Source organism: Penicillium lagena, assembly GCF_028827675.1.
Source record: "Penicillium lagena strain IBT 129212 chromosome Unknown utg000007l_segment0_segment0, whole genome shotgun sequence".
NCBI lineage: Eukaryota > Fungi > Ascomycota > Eurotiomycetes > Eurotiales > Aspergillaceae > Penicillium > Penicillium lagena.
The window spans coordinates 1,182,619-1,197,541 of record NW_026623228.1 but is presented as its reverse complement, the minus strand read 5'-3'; the positions used below and the strand labels follow the sequence as shown (position 1 = coordinate 1,197,541).

Genomic DNA, 14,923 nt, shown 5'->3' with positions numbered 1-14,923 from the left:
TCGGAAGAACTCTGTGCATCACGGCGACGACGCTGTTCGTTGCTCACGAGAGACGAGTTGTGTTGCGGGTTCAGAGGCTCGTAGACGGGATAGAGGCCGCGCTCCTTGCACAGTAGCAGAGGTGACCGAGGCTGTGGGCTAGGCGAGTCGGCGGTGATGCTTTACCTGTATTAGACGCGTGATATATCTCTCAGCGTAGGTTTGTTTCTTACCTAGATCTCCTCCGGACCGATCTGAATGCCTTTGATAGAGAGGAAAACGCTGAACGACGCCGAGCTATGCGCTGAGTATTCTGGGTTTTCTGGGTCTGGCTCTCTGGATCCATCAGTTCAAGACGCAGGTGTGAGATTGTAAGACCACAGGAAGTAAAGGAAACTTTGGTAGGTTCTGTGTTGATGAGAACAAGGTGTGGGACAAGAACCGGTGTAGGGAAAAGAAGAAAGAAAGGGAACAGAATCATTGATAGGTGAAGCCCTACGACTGGCTCACCTGGTTGCACTTTCTGTTCCTGTTGTGGTGTGTTGTTCTATGGAACCCAAAAGGGAAGGCGCCTCCTATAGTGAAATGGCGAAGACCGAACGCAACTCGTGGTGCTGCAGCAATATCCCCATACAATAGTAGGAAATTGTCTTTCGATACAAGCATTTTCCCTTGTATTGACGTCCTTTCCTCTACTGTTCTATTCTTTAGGTCCCATGGTGGAAGGAACCTCCCATAGTAGAATAGCGGTGATCGAACTCAATTCATGATGCTGCAGAGGTACTCCCATACAAACTCTGAATTTCACCAGGACTGTCTTTTTTAAATGATGAATTCTGGGTCTATAATGAACAGATGGATATCCCGTCTCCATAGTAGGAACATTCTACGCACATATAGTTGGCGGTCTATGTGGGTCCGGATCGGCGAGCTTCTTTGCCTCCAGTGACGGTTTTCTCCTTCCCCCAATCACCATCCAACCAACCACCTGATTGCACCAACTCTGTCCTTCCGTTCCCTCTCTTTTCGCCGCCAACCTCATCCCATTCTTCTTTTCTTCTACATCCTCCCCTCACAATGGCCCCTAGCAAGCAGCCGGGCAAGCAGCCACAGCCAGTTTCGTTCGACGAGATCATCCAATCTGGTCAGCCGCCCTATTACTGAACCACCGGACACCCCACTGTGCTCAGATCTAATACGGGACCATTTATCTAGATCGCAAAAAGAAGAAGAACGAAGAACTGGCCAGCAAGCTGCTCGGCAAGAACCGACGGTCGAGCGCGCCGGGTCCAGGCAAAGCGCAGAACGCGAAGCCTGGCAGCAAAGTGCAGAACGCGAAATCCGGCAGTCTAGCCAGCCGCATTGGCGTTGCAAAGGTATGAATCTCTCCGGAAAAAAATTACCCACCACTTCACATCTAACCGGCTCGCTCCATCTAGCGCTCCGTATCAGCCAACTTCCGCCCAACCCAGAACAAACCCGCCCCTGCCGCGCCATCCACACAATCACGAACGAAGCCAACCAACACGCGTCGCCAGAACGCAGACCGGATCCTCAACGCGCTGGGGTCATCAAATCCACAAGCCACGCTGCGGGGGATCGGTAGCGGGCTGTCGATCAAGGGCGCGTCGGGCCCCTTCACGGTCGTGGGGGGCAACTTTGCGCCAGGCACCACCGCTGCCGATATCCAGGCTGCTATTGAGCCCACGTCGGGTCCCATGCAGAGCTGTCGAGTGGTGTCGCATCATCCATCCGTCAAGGCTGAGTTGGTGTTTGCTGAGAAATGGACGGCGGAGAATGTGGTTGCCAATTTCCATAACCAGAGGGTAAGGATTGTGTCCGCGTACTATTCATCACCGTTGAAGAAGTACTGATCAGAGATTCAGGCTGACGGCCGAGTGATCTCGATGACCCTTAAACCATCCGGTGCCAGTGCCACTGCTCCTCAGGCGCAGACTCCCTTTGACGAGCTCCGAAAACAGGCCGATCGTGAGCGTCGGAATCGTCGAGCGATTCCCGCTCTTCAGAATGGCAGCTGGGGATTTGGCGAGCAGGGCGACTTACTCCGACAGAAACAGAAACCGTCGGGGCTCTACAGTGACAAGATGGCAGTAGACACTCCGAAACAAGGCAGACAGAATAGGTGGAGAAAGTAAAAGGTGATCAACGGCAGATCAACTACGTATAGCGAATTCGAGGGATCCAGACAGAGTACGAGGATGATGCGCGAGGGCTGGATTCTGCTATGTCATGACAATGTATGAATATTAATCGAACAGAACACTAGGCATTTCTATTTCGATGGTGTCAATTAATTCCTCCCATCACAGAATGTACAATACGATATCATCATAAGGACCGAACTGAAGCTCGAGATATAATCACGTGCCGGAGCTTTTGCGGAGCAGGACGAGCCGCGCACCTCGACCTTCTTCCGTTCACAAGAATGAATCCCGCGACAAAACGCGCAGCGTCGCGTATTCTGCGCGCACAAATAGTGCACCCATGTCCCCGACGATACAACTCCACATTCGACCAGCGACAATGGTCCACACCACTTGCGCGCACCTTAGCTAGCGCGATGAAGGTATTCACGCAAAGCCACATCCACAGCTCATTATTTCTAACCGTCTACGTGTATGGATAGGTCACTGGCCCCATCCCAATCGCAGCATTCATGCGCCAAGTCCTAACCTCTCCCGAGGGCGGATACTATACGACTCGCGAGGCCGTGTTCGGCAAAGGCGGCGATTTCGTCACATCGCCGGAAATATCGCAGGTATTTGGTGAGTTGATTGGCATATGGACAGTTGCGGAGTGGATGGCGCAGGGGAGGAGGCCGGGTGGTGTGCAATTGATAGAGGTTGGGCCTGGGAAGGGGACGTTGATGGATGATATGTTAAGGGTGAGTTGGATTGAGTCGAGTCGGTGCGCTGAGTGGAATGGAGTTATTCTTGATTGGGATATGCGCGAAGAAATGTATGGGATTTGAGAACTGACCATTGAGAACAAACAGACGTTTCGCAACTTTAAGAGCTTTGCATCTAGCGTCGAGGCTATCTATCTCGTCGAGGCGAGCGCTACCCTCAGGGAGATGCAGAAAAAACTTCTTTGTGGGGATGAGGCTGCCATGGAAGAGACGGATATTGGGCATCGCAGCATGTGCAAGTACTTCCATGTGCCAGTGATCTGGGTGGAGGATATTCGGCTGCTGCCACACGGTAAGTCATGGCCGCATACGCAGCATAGCTTGAGGGATGTATATTGATAATCTACAGAGGAGGGAAAGTCGCCATTCATCTTCGCCCACGAGTTCTTCGACGCACTCCCCATCCACGCCTTCGAGAGCGTCCCCCCTGCACCAGAAAATGCACAACAACCAGACCAAGCTCGCGAGATCATGACCCCCACAGGCCCAGCAAAGCTGCACAGCCCGCTCAAGCACGCTAACACCCCCCAATGGCGGGAGCTGATGGTCACGCTGAACCCGAAAGCCATCGAGGAGAACATCGAAGGCGAGCCGGAGTTCCAATTAACTAAGGCGAAGGCCTCCACGCCGTCCTCGCTGGTCATCCCCGAGATCTCGGCGCGCTACCGGGCCCTCAAGGCACAAGCAGGCTCGACAATTGAAGTCAGCCCGGAGAGCCGCATCTACGCTGCGGACTTTGCACGCCGAATTGGCGGTGGCACTGCTGCTGCTCCTCCTTCGCGATCGGCTCAGCCACCCCCATCAACACCAACACCCAAAAAGACACCTTCTGGCGCAGCCCTGATAATGGACTACGGGACCCAAAATACCATCCCAATCAACTCCCTACGCGGAATCCAGAACCACGTCAAAGTCCCCCCGCTCTCGTCTCCGGGGCAGGTAGACGTGAGCGCGGATGTAGATTTCGTGTCGCTCGCCGAAGCGGCCATTGAAGGCAGTGATGGGGTTGAGGTGCACGGGCCGGTTGAGCAGGGCGACTTCCTCGCCGCTATGGGGATTACCGAGCGGATGCAACAGTTGCTGCGTGGTGTTGGTGCGGATGAAGAGCACCGGAGGAATTTGGAGACTGGGTGGAAAAGGCTGGTTGAGAAGGGGGGTGGCTCCATGGGGCAGATCTATAAGGTTATGGCAATTGTGCCGGAGAATGGGGGGCGGAGGAGGCCTGTTGGGTTTGGGGGTGGTGTCGAGTGAGGCGTGAAGGTGAAAATATAGATTGTACGATATGGAAGAGAGATAGATGAACAATACATCATGACCTATACAGTAGGAACAGAACAAGATCGGTAAAAGTAGTTCAATGCATCTCTATCAATGTGGTATCGTCTAGATTTTATCTCCAGCCCTTCATCATGTCATAAAAAAGTGGTATCATATCATGCATCCAGTCACACACAGGTGCGACCCGACTCAAACCCCAGCGTCTTCGTTGAGGGTTCCAAGTTATCAATACTCCCTCCAAATATCCTCCACGTATGCCTCGGTCAACCGCTCATCATTCCCATATTTCTCCTGCCACTGCACAAACCCGCCCTCAAGCACATAAACCTGCTGCGTATGGCTCTCCTCGGGCCCGTAGACCCTCTCCCGCTCTCGTGCATACCGCAGCGCCGCAGACGGACCGCGTTGTTGGCTGAGCGCGCAGTGAAATACGACCTTCTCTTTGTCTTTGAGGGTGCGCACGAGCTCGGGCATGCGAGTGTCGAGGCTGGAGCTGGGAACCCATGTTGAGGTGTGGATGTGGCCGCCAATGTGATCTGTAGTGGTAGGGTTCCTTGTATCAGTATAGGACTTGGTGGAGGCGAGTGCTCTATGTAATACCTGAGTCCCGGACGTCGATGATGGCTAGTTTGGTGGGCGTGCTGGTTGAGAGGAGAAGCGCGGAGAGAGCGTCGCGACTCATTCGAGGGAGGGTTCCGATTGTGATGGAGGACATATTTGTAGAGGGATAGTGGAAAGTAGATGTGGTGTGTTCGAGGTTGGTTATAGTTGGGCCGAAATGCTCAAAGCGAGCGGAGGGTCACGTGTTCTTCCTGATTGATTTTCCGCGCTGCCTTCCGCTCTTTCCATTGCCCTCGACCCAGGCCTGGCCACCTTCCAATTGCTGTTGCAGATGACGAGTTTGCGTCCATAGAACAAGCCCTCTCACGTTCCGGTACAACTGTCGAATCACAAACGAAATGGAGGTCCGCGCCCTGGCTCGCAGCCTTCGCGCCAGACCGAGCCCATGGCTGCTCAGTTCCAGACAGCAAGGCACCCTGCCACAGTATTTCATTCGCAGCCCGACAGCCAGTGCAGGCCGGCTCAATTCCACGACGTCTTCGTCCTCCACGCCCTCACGACCAACGAGGTCTGCCTTTTCCGAGAAAGACAACACCGCAACCTCAACTCCGACAACATCTACAACACAGGCACCGGAACCCCCCACCGACCAAGGCACCAGCCAACCTCCCTCAACTGCAGAAGGCAATCCAGTCAAGCTATCTGACGACTTCGACAACATCCTCAGTGGTTTGAATCTCTCCGGCCAAGCGCCCAAGCGCAGGCTCAACCCAGTCGCCAACCTCCGCTCGGTCTTCCCCAAGTCAACATCCGCGACCAAGACCAACATTAGCGGACACGCAAGCCAGCGGCTGTTCAATCCCTCCCACCAAGACATGGCTATGCCTCGCAAGGTTGACCTGAAGCTGGGCCCCACGCTGGGTCGCCAGGTACACGTCGAGCCCGAGCGCGGCCGCGACTTGGCGGCTGCTATTCGGATCCTAGGCTCGACTTGCAAGTCCAATCAGGTGAAGCAGCAGGCTACGCGGCAGAAATTCCATGTGCGGAGAGGACAGATGAAAAAGGAGTTGCGAAGGCAGCGGTGGAGAAAGCTCTTCAAGTTCTCGTTTCAAGAGACTGTGAAGAAGATTCAGCGCATGCAGATGCAGGGGTGGTAGGATTTCAGGAATGTCGTTGTATATATAGGACGGATAGGGATGTTGTACTGTGTACTTTATTTTCTTTTGTTGCGGTTTCTTTAACTTAAAATTGGGGTTCTTGTTACTTCCATGGTTGTACAACTACCAGTCGAGCTAGAAAAATACATCAAGTAAAAGGTCACCTCAAGAACTCGTCTTTCTATTGGAAGAGTCTATCTTCCTTCGTCAACTCGTGTAGCCTTTGTTCGATGTCGTTACTTACGATCTCGAATTCCAACACTTTAGATATGATATTTTAGTTCATGACTCTATATGTAAATCAGGCATTCGTATTGAGGACCATGTCCATGATGATCAAATTGACAAGTTCTGAAATCCGACTCTATGATGTCCTATTCCACAAATTAATCCTCTTATGGTGTTCATAACGCAGCACATTGGTGAAATTGCATAATTGTGGAAAAGCACGCGTAAAATCCAGATATGGCACCATTGATCTGTCACGGCAGCTCGTGGGGATTGTGTTGATTTGATAACTCTGCCGGCGCACTCTTGGTTGGAAGTTCTCCCGCCTGAGAATCTTTCACTGACAACTCTGCCGACGCACTCTTAACTGGAAGTTCTCTAGCGTGAGAATTTTGCACTGGTAGATGTGCCTGGTACTCTGAGACCCCTGCAATTCCTTCCGATGAATCCCAGCCCACGGGATCTGCATTGGTCTTACGCCTGCGACTAACACACCAAAATGCCAGCGCCGTAAACAGAGCCAAACCAACCACGGCACCAACAACTGGGCCCGCGATCCAGGCTTTCGAGGATATGTGATGTTCTGAGCTCGATGCGGCGGTTGTCGTTGGCGTAGATGTTGACTTCACAGTCTGACCCGGGGCCGCGTTGGTCGCAGCGGTTTGGGTGGCTTGAAGCTTCTCCAGTCCCGAGGCCACAGTCAAGGTATTATACTTCAAGTTGAACGAAGATATAGAGATGCTCGTGGACGACGCCGAGGAGTTGGCAGTCAAGCCACTGGATACCCACGTGCTCCTCGAGTAGTAGCAAGAGGCGCCTAGCGTAGACGAAGTGAGATTGCAGTCCAAAGCCCCAGTAACGATATAGATGGTGCTGTTCCAGTAGCTGGTGATATCGTAATAATAGTCTTGGAAGGACGGACCGGTCGTGAGGGTCTGGGGCAAGACATAACCGGAAGAGAGACATTGGTTGGTCACGCTGGATCGGCAGTCAATCTGGATTGTGGTCGCTGAGGCGTCGGCACTCATAACACTTCCTTCCAGGTCGTTCAAGTTCATCCCATCGAGGGCCGGGAAGATGATGTCGACCTCAGTTGACTGGGCCGTTGTGCCCGCCACCATCGATATCATCGAGGCTACGGCCACGGCCGTACGGAAGATACCGTGAAGGCTCATCGGGTCACGACGCTAAAGGGCGATAGAGGGCAATTAGAGGATTGTCCCTTTTTTAAGAGTTCTAGATCCTTAACCCTAGCGCAAGACTACTTGGCTGGCCTGACGGCTTGTTTGTTCTTAGTTAGCGCGAGAAGAGGGGTTATGGGAATTCTATCATTGTTATGATTGGATCATAATAGCAATAGCGGGAAGTGAAGTCTTCCCAAGATCCAAGTTGCGTCCAACGACCCTACGGATGTCAAAACACTTGGAAATACCCTGTAAATGTCCGTCAGAACAGGGACTAAACACAGTCTTGAAGCAAAAGTTGCTCTAATGAAATACAATCCACACATAATTTCCTTATTATTGATCCTACAAATTGTAATTTGCAAAATTGATCTGCCACCTCAGCTTGGAGTGGGGACTGGACAGAAAAAAAGGGAGTGAGTGGCGGGCGATTGGGGCAAGTAACCCATTTTGTGTGAACTGCGAATTGATTGGAAGAGGCTGTGATTAGCTGCAGGACTTACCCCCTCCTGGGTCAGCACTAAGTTCCTGAGCCTATCTTAGGGCTGAATTCTTAAAAGTTAAACCTTCGCTTGGCTTTATAGCTTAGACTTTTTGGTAATCTGTAGCAGATGAGACTGTCGATCAGTTCGGCCCTCGGGAAATGAGTGAGACACAAGGATTCTTCCGATCGACAACGAGCCAGCTCATCTGTCAGGTATCACCCCTATCGCTTATCAACTGTTTGATGCTGAGGCACCTAAAGTGACCGCAAATCACTGTGACAGGCTAAGTTCCAATATTTTCCTTGTATGTGTGACACTCACGCCGTGAAGCTACCTGTTGATGTTCATTGGTGTAAAATGAGGAAACAGACCAGATGAAGCACGTTGTAGCACTCGCATCCGAGTTGTGTCTCGGATCTGCAGATTTTGGGAAGATGTATCTCATTCGCTCTGGAAAGTTTCGCACTGGGAAGTGGCAGGTCTGTAATTTGTTCCAGGTACTTGCCAAGTGCAGTACGTATTGATTAAATATATTACTGATTGCAAGTGCGGTTTGGAGAAGCTCTCAGAAGTTCGGAAATCAAGTCGATGAATAGAAACTTCGGAGGATAAGACACGAGTCATTGTAGCGACACAGAAAAATGGCAAAAATGGCATCTCCTTCAGCTTAGGCTCCTAGGAACGTAAGCGGTGAACATCTGAGCAGGCGAAGGGCCAGAAGTAGATTGAAAATTGAAGAGGCTGGTTGGGTGAGCACCCCGGGTAAGCGATCAGGTTCCTCAGTGAGCAGTTCACCCGTGATCCAGGAGCTGATCGCTACCCTAGGTGGCAGTTTTATCGTCACCACCATTACTTATCAGATAATTTCGTACCCTCAGAACATGAACACATTGCCCCAACGGTTCTCGCATCGTCTGATATGTTATATTTCGGGTTTGATAGGTTTAATGCGTACTAACGAAATAGGGCTCAGACTGTTTATCGCTTTGGTAAGATAGTATGAAACAATCTTCATCTGTTTAGCATGAAAGCCGATTTCGAATGTCTCGTCCTATAGAGAAAATAATCTTGATATGTTGAATATGTTGAAAAATTGTTACCAAGTGGTCTGCCTAGTAAGTACTGCCGACGGCGAACCGTAGTTTATATCTTCAAAAAAAATCTAAAATTTTTCTATGGACTTGTCGTAGGGTTCAAGATGAGTCAGAGATAGGTTGCCGTGTTCGGAAAAACAACGCGTTAATAGAAGGTATACAGGTACAAATGAAACCGATCGTAACCTCAGCGTTACTGTTTCAATATATATTTTAGATAGGTCGGACGAGCGATGGAGAATAAAGGGACGGACATACCCAGCAAATTCAACTCTTGTAATAAGGGTCGTGCTATCGAGATTTGTCCAAGAATTGAATAACAGGCATATTCTATAGACATTCGTTAGTGTAGCTACCCCGCCGGCTCCAAGGATAGCCACAACTTTAATTTTTTGAGTCATTCGTAACTGGAGTGACCATGTTAAAACGATGGGTAGGACAAGGATTGCGGCGTCGGTAAACAGGCTGACAAAGGAGTCGACAGTGAAGAGAGCACGAAGATCGACGCATTGACCGGTGTTCGGTATCCAGTAAGCTGAGATTGGAGTACATAGAAATATCCGGACAAATATGACCGCAGTGTAATAGGCCAGGATAAATATAAGCAAGCCAATCATAAATCGTGCCATCATCGTTCGTACGGCAAAGATTCGAAGCAGTATAGCAATAAGCAATACCTTGATGGATACAACCGAGAGCGCATAGAAAATGTAGGCAATATATTGTGTCTGGACAATTCGTTTACTTATTGAAGTCATTGCCGAGGCGTTGACTTACCTTTCGGACTGACTGAAGTTGAGAGGCATCAAGCTCCCATTTATTATGAGCACCTCCGAAAAAGACATCTAATATAAGTGAAAATAAAAAGTTAGTTTCTCTTGCTAAAAGGGCTCACAAGTTAAGGAATATGACACACATAGAATTTCTACCGCTAACAGGGCGCAGGTAAATAGCTGGAGTGCTTATTAACAATTCGAATTTATACTGTATGTGAAGGATGAATACCCATGCAAGGCAACATAGTACTTTAAACGGCTATCAGCAATTGACAGAATCATTTATATCAAGGATTTATAGTGGACTCACAATCTTCCCAATTCAATCCTTTCAAGACATGATACCTCGCATAAAGTCGTAAAGCCAGAGCGATCGTGACCAGAGTAAGGCACAGTGCGTCAACTACGTAACTGAGAACGGACAGCCAATTCTCTGAGTCCACATGTCTTGCAAGGATCATAGAAGTATCAAGTGAAGATGATAACCTCTCGATCATCATATCACCATTCAATGTGACCAATCTCCCTCGGTCCGTAAGCCGTGAATATCGAATTCAAGCGTTCAGTGGGGTTACGCGTATTTATGGTACGCTCGGCGCACATATTGTCATGATGTAATAGTCTGCAGTAAGAGAGAATGAAACCCTGGAACGCTTCATGATGTGCGGTTTTTTAAGATTTATTCTGGAAGGTTGGCGCCGACGCGCTTTTTTGCTCATCTGACCATAGTTTGCCTGATGCTCTGCTGAGTCATCTGAAGCACCGACTGATCCTCATCTGAGCGTCCTGATTCGCTTACTGAGCACGAACAGAGTGTGGGCAGAATCCACCTCCCTGACAGTCCCACCCACTTACCACCCTTCCTCTCTCGATACATCCCATCTCTCAAAACAGACGACGATAAAAGTGTTCTGCATCTCGCCACTAAACACACGCATCAGCCAACTTCGATTGTATGAGCAGTTGTTGTGTCTTGGCCGGGACAAACCCATGGGTAGCCCATGCTTGGCATGAGTCTGGATTCAAACCGATGCCTCGGCACCCATGGGTTTGTTCACGTGATCTATCCGTAGCTTTCTTCTCCGCACTTCGTCTACTTCCTAACACAGTAAAAGCACCTATTTCCCATGGTCGTACATACCTAAAATCTACGGGTATCCGACTATTTTTAGTGCTTGGTTGATCTACGATTAGTTTTATGGAATTTCCGGCATAGTGTAGTTCCAAATTGTTACTTTAAAAGAGGCGGTAAAAGAGGCGATAAAAGAGGCGAGAAAAGAGGCGACTGGAACCATGAACCTACGGTATTATGTGGAGATGAACCAGCGACCTTATTACTACCAAGCCCTTATTTTTATATCAAATTGGGTTTTCGTGGGAGCCCAATGGGAGCCGACGATGGATCCAGGGCTGGGTCCTGGGGCGCAGTCTTCGACCCATTTCCGGATTGGGTTAAAGCCTAGCCATGAGAGGCTACAAAACTACACATGATTGCGAATCAAATACGAACCAGACCCTTGCAAATCAACTCAAATACGAGTTTCTTCAGGAAAGAAAAGCCGAATACGAAGAAACAAAATCCTTCTTCGTACCCAGCCCTAAGATCCTCAGGAACTTCGCTGACACGAGATGTTTGAATGCAACCACCCGGCCTGGCCTCTATGCGGACATCGAAAAACGCCTCATCATCTCTTTTACTGCAAGAAGATGCCATCGCGGCCAAGGCCCTAAGGGACATGCGCGTCCGCAGGCACGGAGTATAGTACAGTAGTATGCATTTAAGTATGATCCTACGGGATGTTTGGCCCCGCTATGCAACATAGCTTTCGTATTCCTCACTTGAGCAGTAGTCGGGCAGTTTGACGAGACCTATAAAGAAGCAACCTCTCCATCAGTCAAGCATCCTCATCATACTCATCTTTTTTTCTCGTTTCCCTCTATAACCATGAAGCTCTTCTCCGTCTTGACTACGGCGCTCCTGACCCTGGGGGTCGACGCAACGCCTGTTCCAGAAGGAGGCGCATCATTCCGCGAGGGGGTTCTCGCAGACAGGTTTTCTCAGCGAGTAACCGATGCAAGTGCCGGCGCTGCAGCAGAAATGGGTGGCCTGGTCAAGAGAACAGAGCTTACTTGCGAAATCGTCAACGTTGTAACTACTGTCGATTGCCACTACTGGCCAACCCACGCAGATGTATCGGAAGGCTATCCCGAAGTGAAGAATCATGTTGTGACCTCGTTCGGACCTTCAACTAAGCACGATTTCTCTTGCTACCTGCCTGGTGAGAACGTTGGAGGGATCACGTAAGTAATCCATCAGTATTATCAGGGAAAAAAGAAGTCTAATAGATGATTTCGATATATTTAGTGCTTGGGATTATGCTAGTAACTGGGGCTGCTTTGTCCCTGGATATTATACAGACTCTCATTGTACTCACGGTACGCTTCTCCCCCTCTGCAATTACAAGCCCTTTCTGGGTATACTGATAAGAATTCTGTTTTCTAGAAGCACTTGGAATGTGCTGGACTTAGAAGCCCTTGGACCATGCTTTCAATGCTGATGAATTTGAAAATCTGTACCCGAGGTGTCACCGTTCACCCTCTATGTCACGATCTGACATGATATTGCCTGCATGACTGATTTGATTCGGTCGTAGGTTTCGGATACATCGCTCCGATACATCTATCTGTTTGATGTATGCATCGCTCCTTTGTATCTATCCGTTGAATATTTGTTAATCTATATCGAGTTGATTGGGCCCGTAATTCCTAGCCTAGGAGAGATGAACTTCGTAGTGGCGGTAGGTTTGGAAAAAGCTAGGAACAAGCTCTTCCTTGACTTAGCCACCCCTATCAACACCAGGATGATTGAATATCTACCCTGCGATCTCATTCTATCCATGACCACACAAAGAAAAAATTTGCCCGCTCAGGTAAAGGGAATGAGAAATGACGAGACTCAAATGACTTCCTCTCTTTCCCAACCACTAGCTTTAAGATTCTCGATCCCCTTGTTCGGATGGGCTTTGTTTGGGTCGTGATAAGTCGATGCATAGGGATTCGGGTCTGCCTCCTGTTTCAAGTTTCCAAGTGTGTGGTTGACTTCTCGGTGCTTGGCCTCATCTGCCCGGACATATAAAAGCAGATCTCTCATCGTCCTCTGACCTTCGGACATGTTCCAATATTTGATGGCAATATCAGGAGCCTCTGTCTTGTGCCATTCGGGTAGGCGGTCCTTCTCAATGTCTTGAATCGCCCGAGTGTACGTGATCACGGCTTCCTCTTCAAGGTAACCGACGAATCGATGGCAAGTGCGCGGAGATACAAGGTAGGAGAGGAAAAAGCAGTTGAAAAATACCCCTTGGGCTCCAAGAACCATAAGGCGTAGGAACCATCCTGGCTCAGCAAGCTTCATGAACGTAAGCAAATGCATCCGCTCATTGAATGCCTCTTCTAAAAGTGTCTCGATCCTGTCATATAGTTAGTCTCTTTTTGGGGCAATCTAGAGGGTCCATGTTTCGTACCATCCATTATCTCGCTTCATGCGTCGAAGACTTCGCAGGTGTCTCAGCATTCCAGCGACCATGCCTGGGACACCGGCAACACTTTCCAAAAAGATAAACCGTGTGAGCCATTTTCGTTCAGTCATTCGGAATTCCACCTGACTTTCTTTGCCAGGTGGAGGATGCCGATATCCCGTAGCGAAGTCCATACCCCATCGTAACACGCGGACTGATGCAAGTGCAACCCGATCGGACCAGTTCTTTGCTTCTCTTTGTGCGATTACCACCTGGGCCATCTGTGGTTTCGTGTATCTAGAACCAATAAGCTTTCTGGACAATCAACGCAATCGTTACCCTGAGGAATGAGCTCACACAGGATGAACCCATGACGTTTCAGTCTCCTTGATACGAGATGTTTTGGGTGCTGGGAAAAACTGTTTGTCCTGACCGTGAAGTGTAGATGAAAACAATTGCTTTCGTTCTTCTTGTTGATGGTGGTTTCTAGGTCTCACTAAACTCCGCCATTGTGAACCCGTTGTTCGAAGCAGAAACCTTGCGGAAGAGGGAGCGAGAATATGTGTGTTGAGTAGTAATGGATTCATCGTGAAAAACGAAAGACTATCCTGTCTGTCAATGTATTGTGAATTTATGAAAGTGGATAGGTGCAACCAGCCCAGGGCTTGGATTCATATTTATATGTTATGCGCATTTCGTGAAGCCTATAGTGCGGAACCGACAAACACATTAATGCCAACCAATTACGATCATCTTTAGGCGTAGATAGCTTAGTGTGGAAAAATTATTCCTTTATTTCCATATTGATTTCGATAGGGCTAGCTCTAGAAACCGTGGCTTCCCGTGTGAGTGCATTGAGATATATGCTGAAATGACTATATTCGCATTTGCAACAATGCGAATTCTGCCTACGAAATGCGACATCCTCCTCGAAGTCCCACTGGGTCATATGCGACTGACAGCGGTGGTGACAACAGTCGGAGCCGAAGGAAAGAACTGACCAATCGGAGTCTGGAATGGTGCGGCTCCGAAGCTCGCTCCACCCAACTATCAGTACTGCTTTGATGTAAGCTCCCACCTCTGCATATTTAAGGTAAATTTTATTGGTCGTATATCAGAATAACACATGCTTCCTTTTATTATTTGCCAAGCTCTTACCACATTTAACCATTATTGACTCCATGAGCCAACTAGGACTTGAATTTATGAACGGAAAGACCTTTTGGAACAACCAAGGTAGTTCTAACTAACTGTCAAGTCAATTGAGAATGTCAATAACTCATCTTGCAATGTCTGAATGGATGTCGCTGTCACACTTCGTGTTTAAGGGTTGATTATTTCGGGTGTCTTACGGTTATGGAGAGCACAGGCAGAGGAGCAGTGAACAACTGCACTATGGCTCCTTAAGCGAGGATGCATCGAGCCTGACCCGACACATTCGCGCTGTCAATCCCTGCTCGCCTATTGTCGCAAATCCTCGATCTTTGCTATTAACAAAGCAACCCTGCATCATGTCCGAGGTCACCATCGTTTTCACGAAGGCTGCCCCGATGCGTATATACAATTATATGGTCTCCCAGATCTGAAAGTCGGTTGATACTGGGTTCATGGAAGCATGGCAGAGAAAAGGCAAGCTCAGTCCTCGCCATGTTGATTGTATAACTTTGGTTTTTATTTTGATATATACATGTCGCGTGTGCTAATTACCCGAATAAGCCGAAAAGACCATTATGACGG

At 49.1% G+C, this 14,923-nt stretch overlaps 8 protein-coding genes across 8 annotated transcripts; 4 read left to right on the top strand and 4 right to left on the bottom strand.

Moving 5' to 3' along the window:
* Window positions 1-1,056: 1,056 nt before the first annotated feature.
* On the top strand, window positions 1,057-2,135 carry N7510_010002 (uncharacterized protein; the record flags this gene model as incomplete). Its single annotated transcript, XM_056981927.1, has 4 exons — window positions 1,057-1,123; window positions 1,195-1,355; window positions 1,419-1,805; window positions 1,866-2,135. 4 exons carry the CDS (start codon window positions 1,057-1,059, stop codon window positions 2,133-2,135), a joined length of 885 nt encoding a protein of 294 aa, XP_056829763.1.
* Window positions 2,136-2,425: 290 nt separating this feature from the next.
* On the top strand, window positions 2,426-4,159 carry N7510_010001 (uncharacterized protein; the record flags this gene model as incomplete). The annotated part of the gene is made up of 4 exons (XM_056981926.1): window positions 2,426-2,566; window positions 2,627-2,884; window positions 2,996-3,200; window positions 3,258-4,159. The coding sequence occupies 4 exons, from the start codon at window positions 2,426-2,428 to the stop codon at window positions 4,157-4,159; spliced, it is 1,506 nt and encodes a 501-aa protein (XP_056829762.1).
* Window positions 4,160-4,411: 252 nt separating this feature from the next.
* N7510_010000 (phosphatase YCH1) lies at window positions 4,412-4,901 on the bottom strand (the record flags this gene model as incomplete). Its single annotated transcript, XM_056981925.1, has 2 exons — window positions 4,412-4,722; window positions 4,787-4,901. The coding sequence occupies 2 exons, from the start codon at window positions 4,899-4,901 to the stop codon at window positions 4,412-4,414; spliced, it is 426 nt and encodes a 141-aa protein (XP_056829761.1).
* A 244-nt stretch (window positions 4,902-5,145) lies between these two features.
* On the top strand, window positions 5,146-5,904 carry N7510_009999 (mitochondrial 37S ribosomal protein bS21m; the record flags this gene model as incomplete). Its single annotated transcript, XM_056981924.1, has 1 exon — window positions 5,146-5,904. One exon carries the CDS (start codon window positions 5,146-5,148, stop codon window positions 5,902-5,904), a length of 759 nt encoding a protein of 252 aa, XP_056829760.1.
* Window positions 5,905-6,386: 482 nt separating this feature from the next.
* On the bottom strand, window positions 6,387-7,307 carry N7510_009998 (uncharacterized protein; the record flags this gene model as incomplete). The annotated part of the gene is made up of 1 exon (XM_056981923.1): window positions 6,387-7,307. One exon carries the CDS (start codon window positions 7,305-7,307, stop codon window positions 6,387-6,389), a length of 921 nt encoding a protein of 306 aa, XP_056829759.1.
* Window positions 7,308-8,994: 1,687 nt separating this feature from the next.
* Window positions 8,995-9,623, bottom strand: N7510_009997 (uncharacterized protein; the record flags this gene model as incomplete). The annotated part of the gene is made up of 2 exons (XM_056981922.1): window positions 8,995-9,091; window positions 9,154-9,623. Coding segments are annotated over 2 exons (567 nt in total), but the record flags the coding sequence as incomplete, so codon positions are not given.
* Window positions 9,624-11,616: 1,993 nt separating this feature from the next.
* N7510_009996 (uncharacterized protein) lies at window positions 11,617-11,976 on the top strand (the record flags this gene model as incomplete). Its single annotated transcript, XM_056981921.1, has 1 exon — window positions 11,617-11,976. The coding sequence occupies one exon, from the start codon at window positions 11,617-11,619 to the stop codon at window positions 11,974-11,976; it is 360 nt and encodes a 119-aa protein (XP_056829757.1).
* Window positions 11,977-12,627: 651 nt separating this feature from the next.
* On the bottom strand, window positions 12,628-13,467 carry N7510_009995 (alternative oxidase; the record flags this gene model as incomplete). Its single annotated transcript, XM_056981920.1, has 2 exons — window positions 12,628-13,138; window positions 13,193-13,467. The coding sequence occupies 2 exons, from the start codon at window positions 13,465-13,467 to the stop codon at window positions 12,628-12,630; spliced, it is 786 nt and encodes a 261-aa protein (XP_056829756.1).
* Between the last annotated feature and the right edge of the window lie 1,456 nt (window positions 13,468-14,923).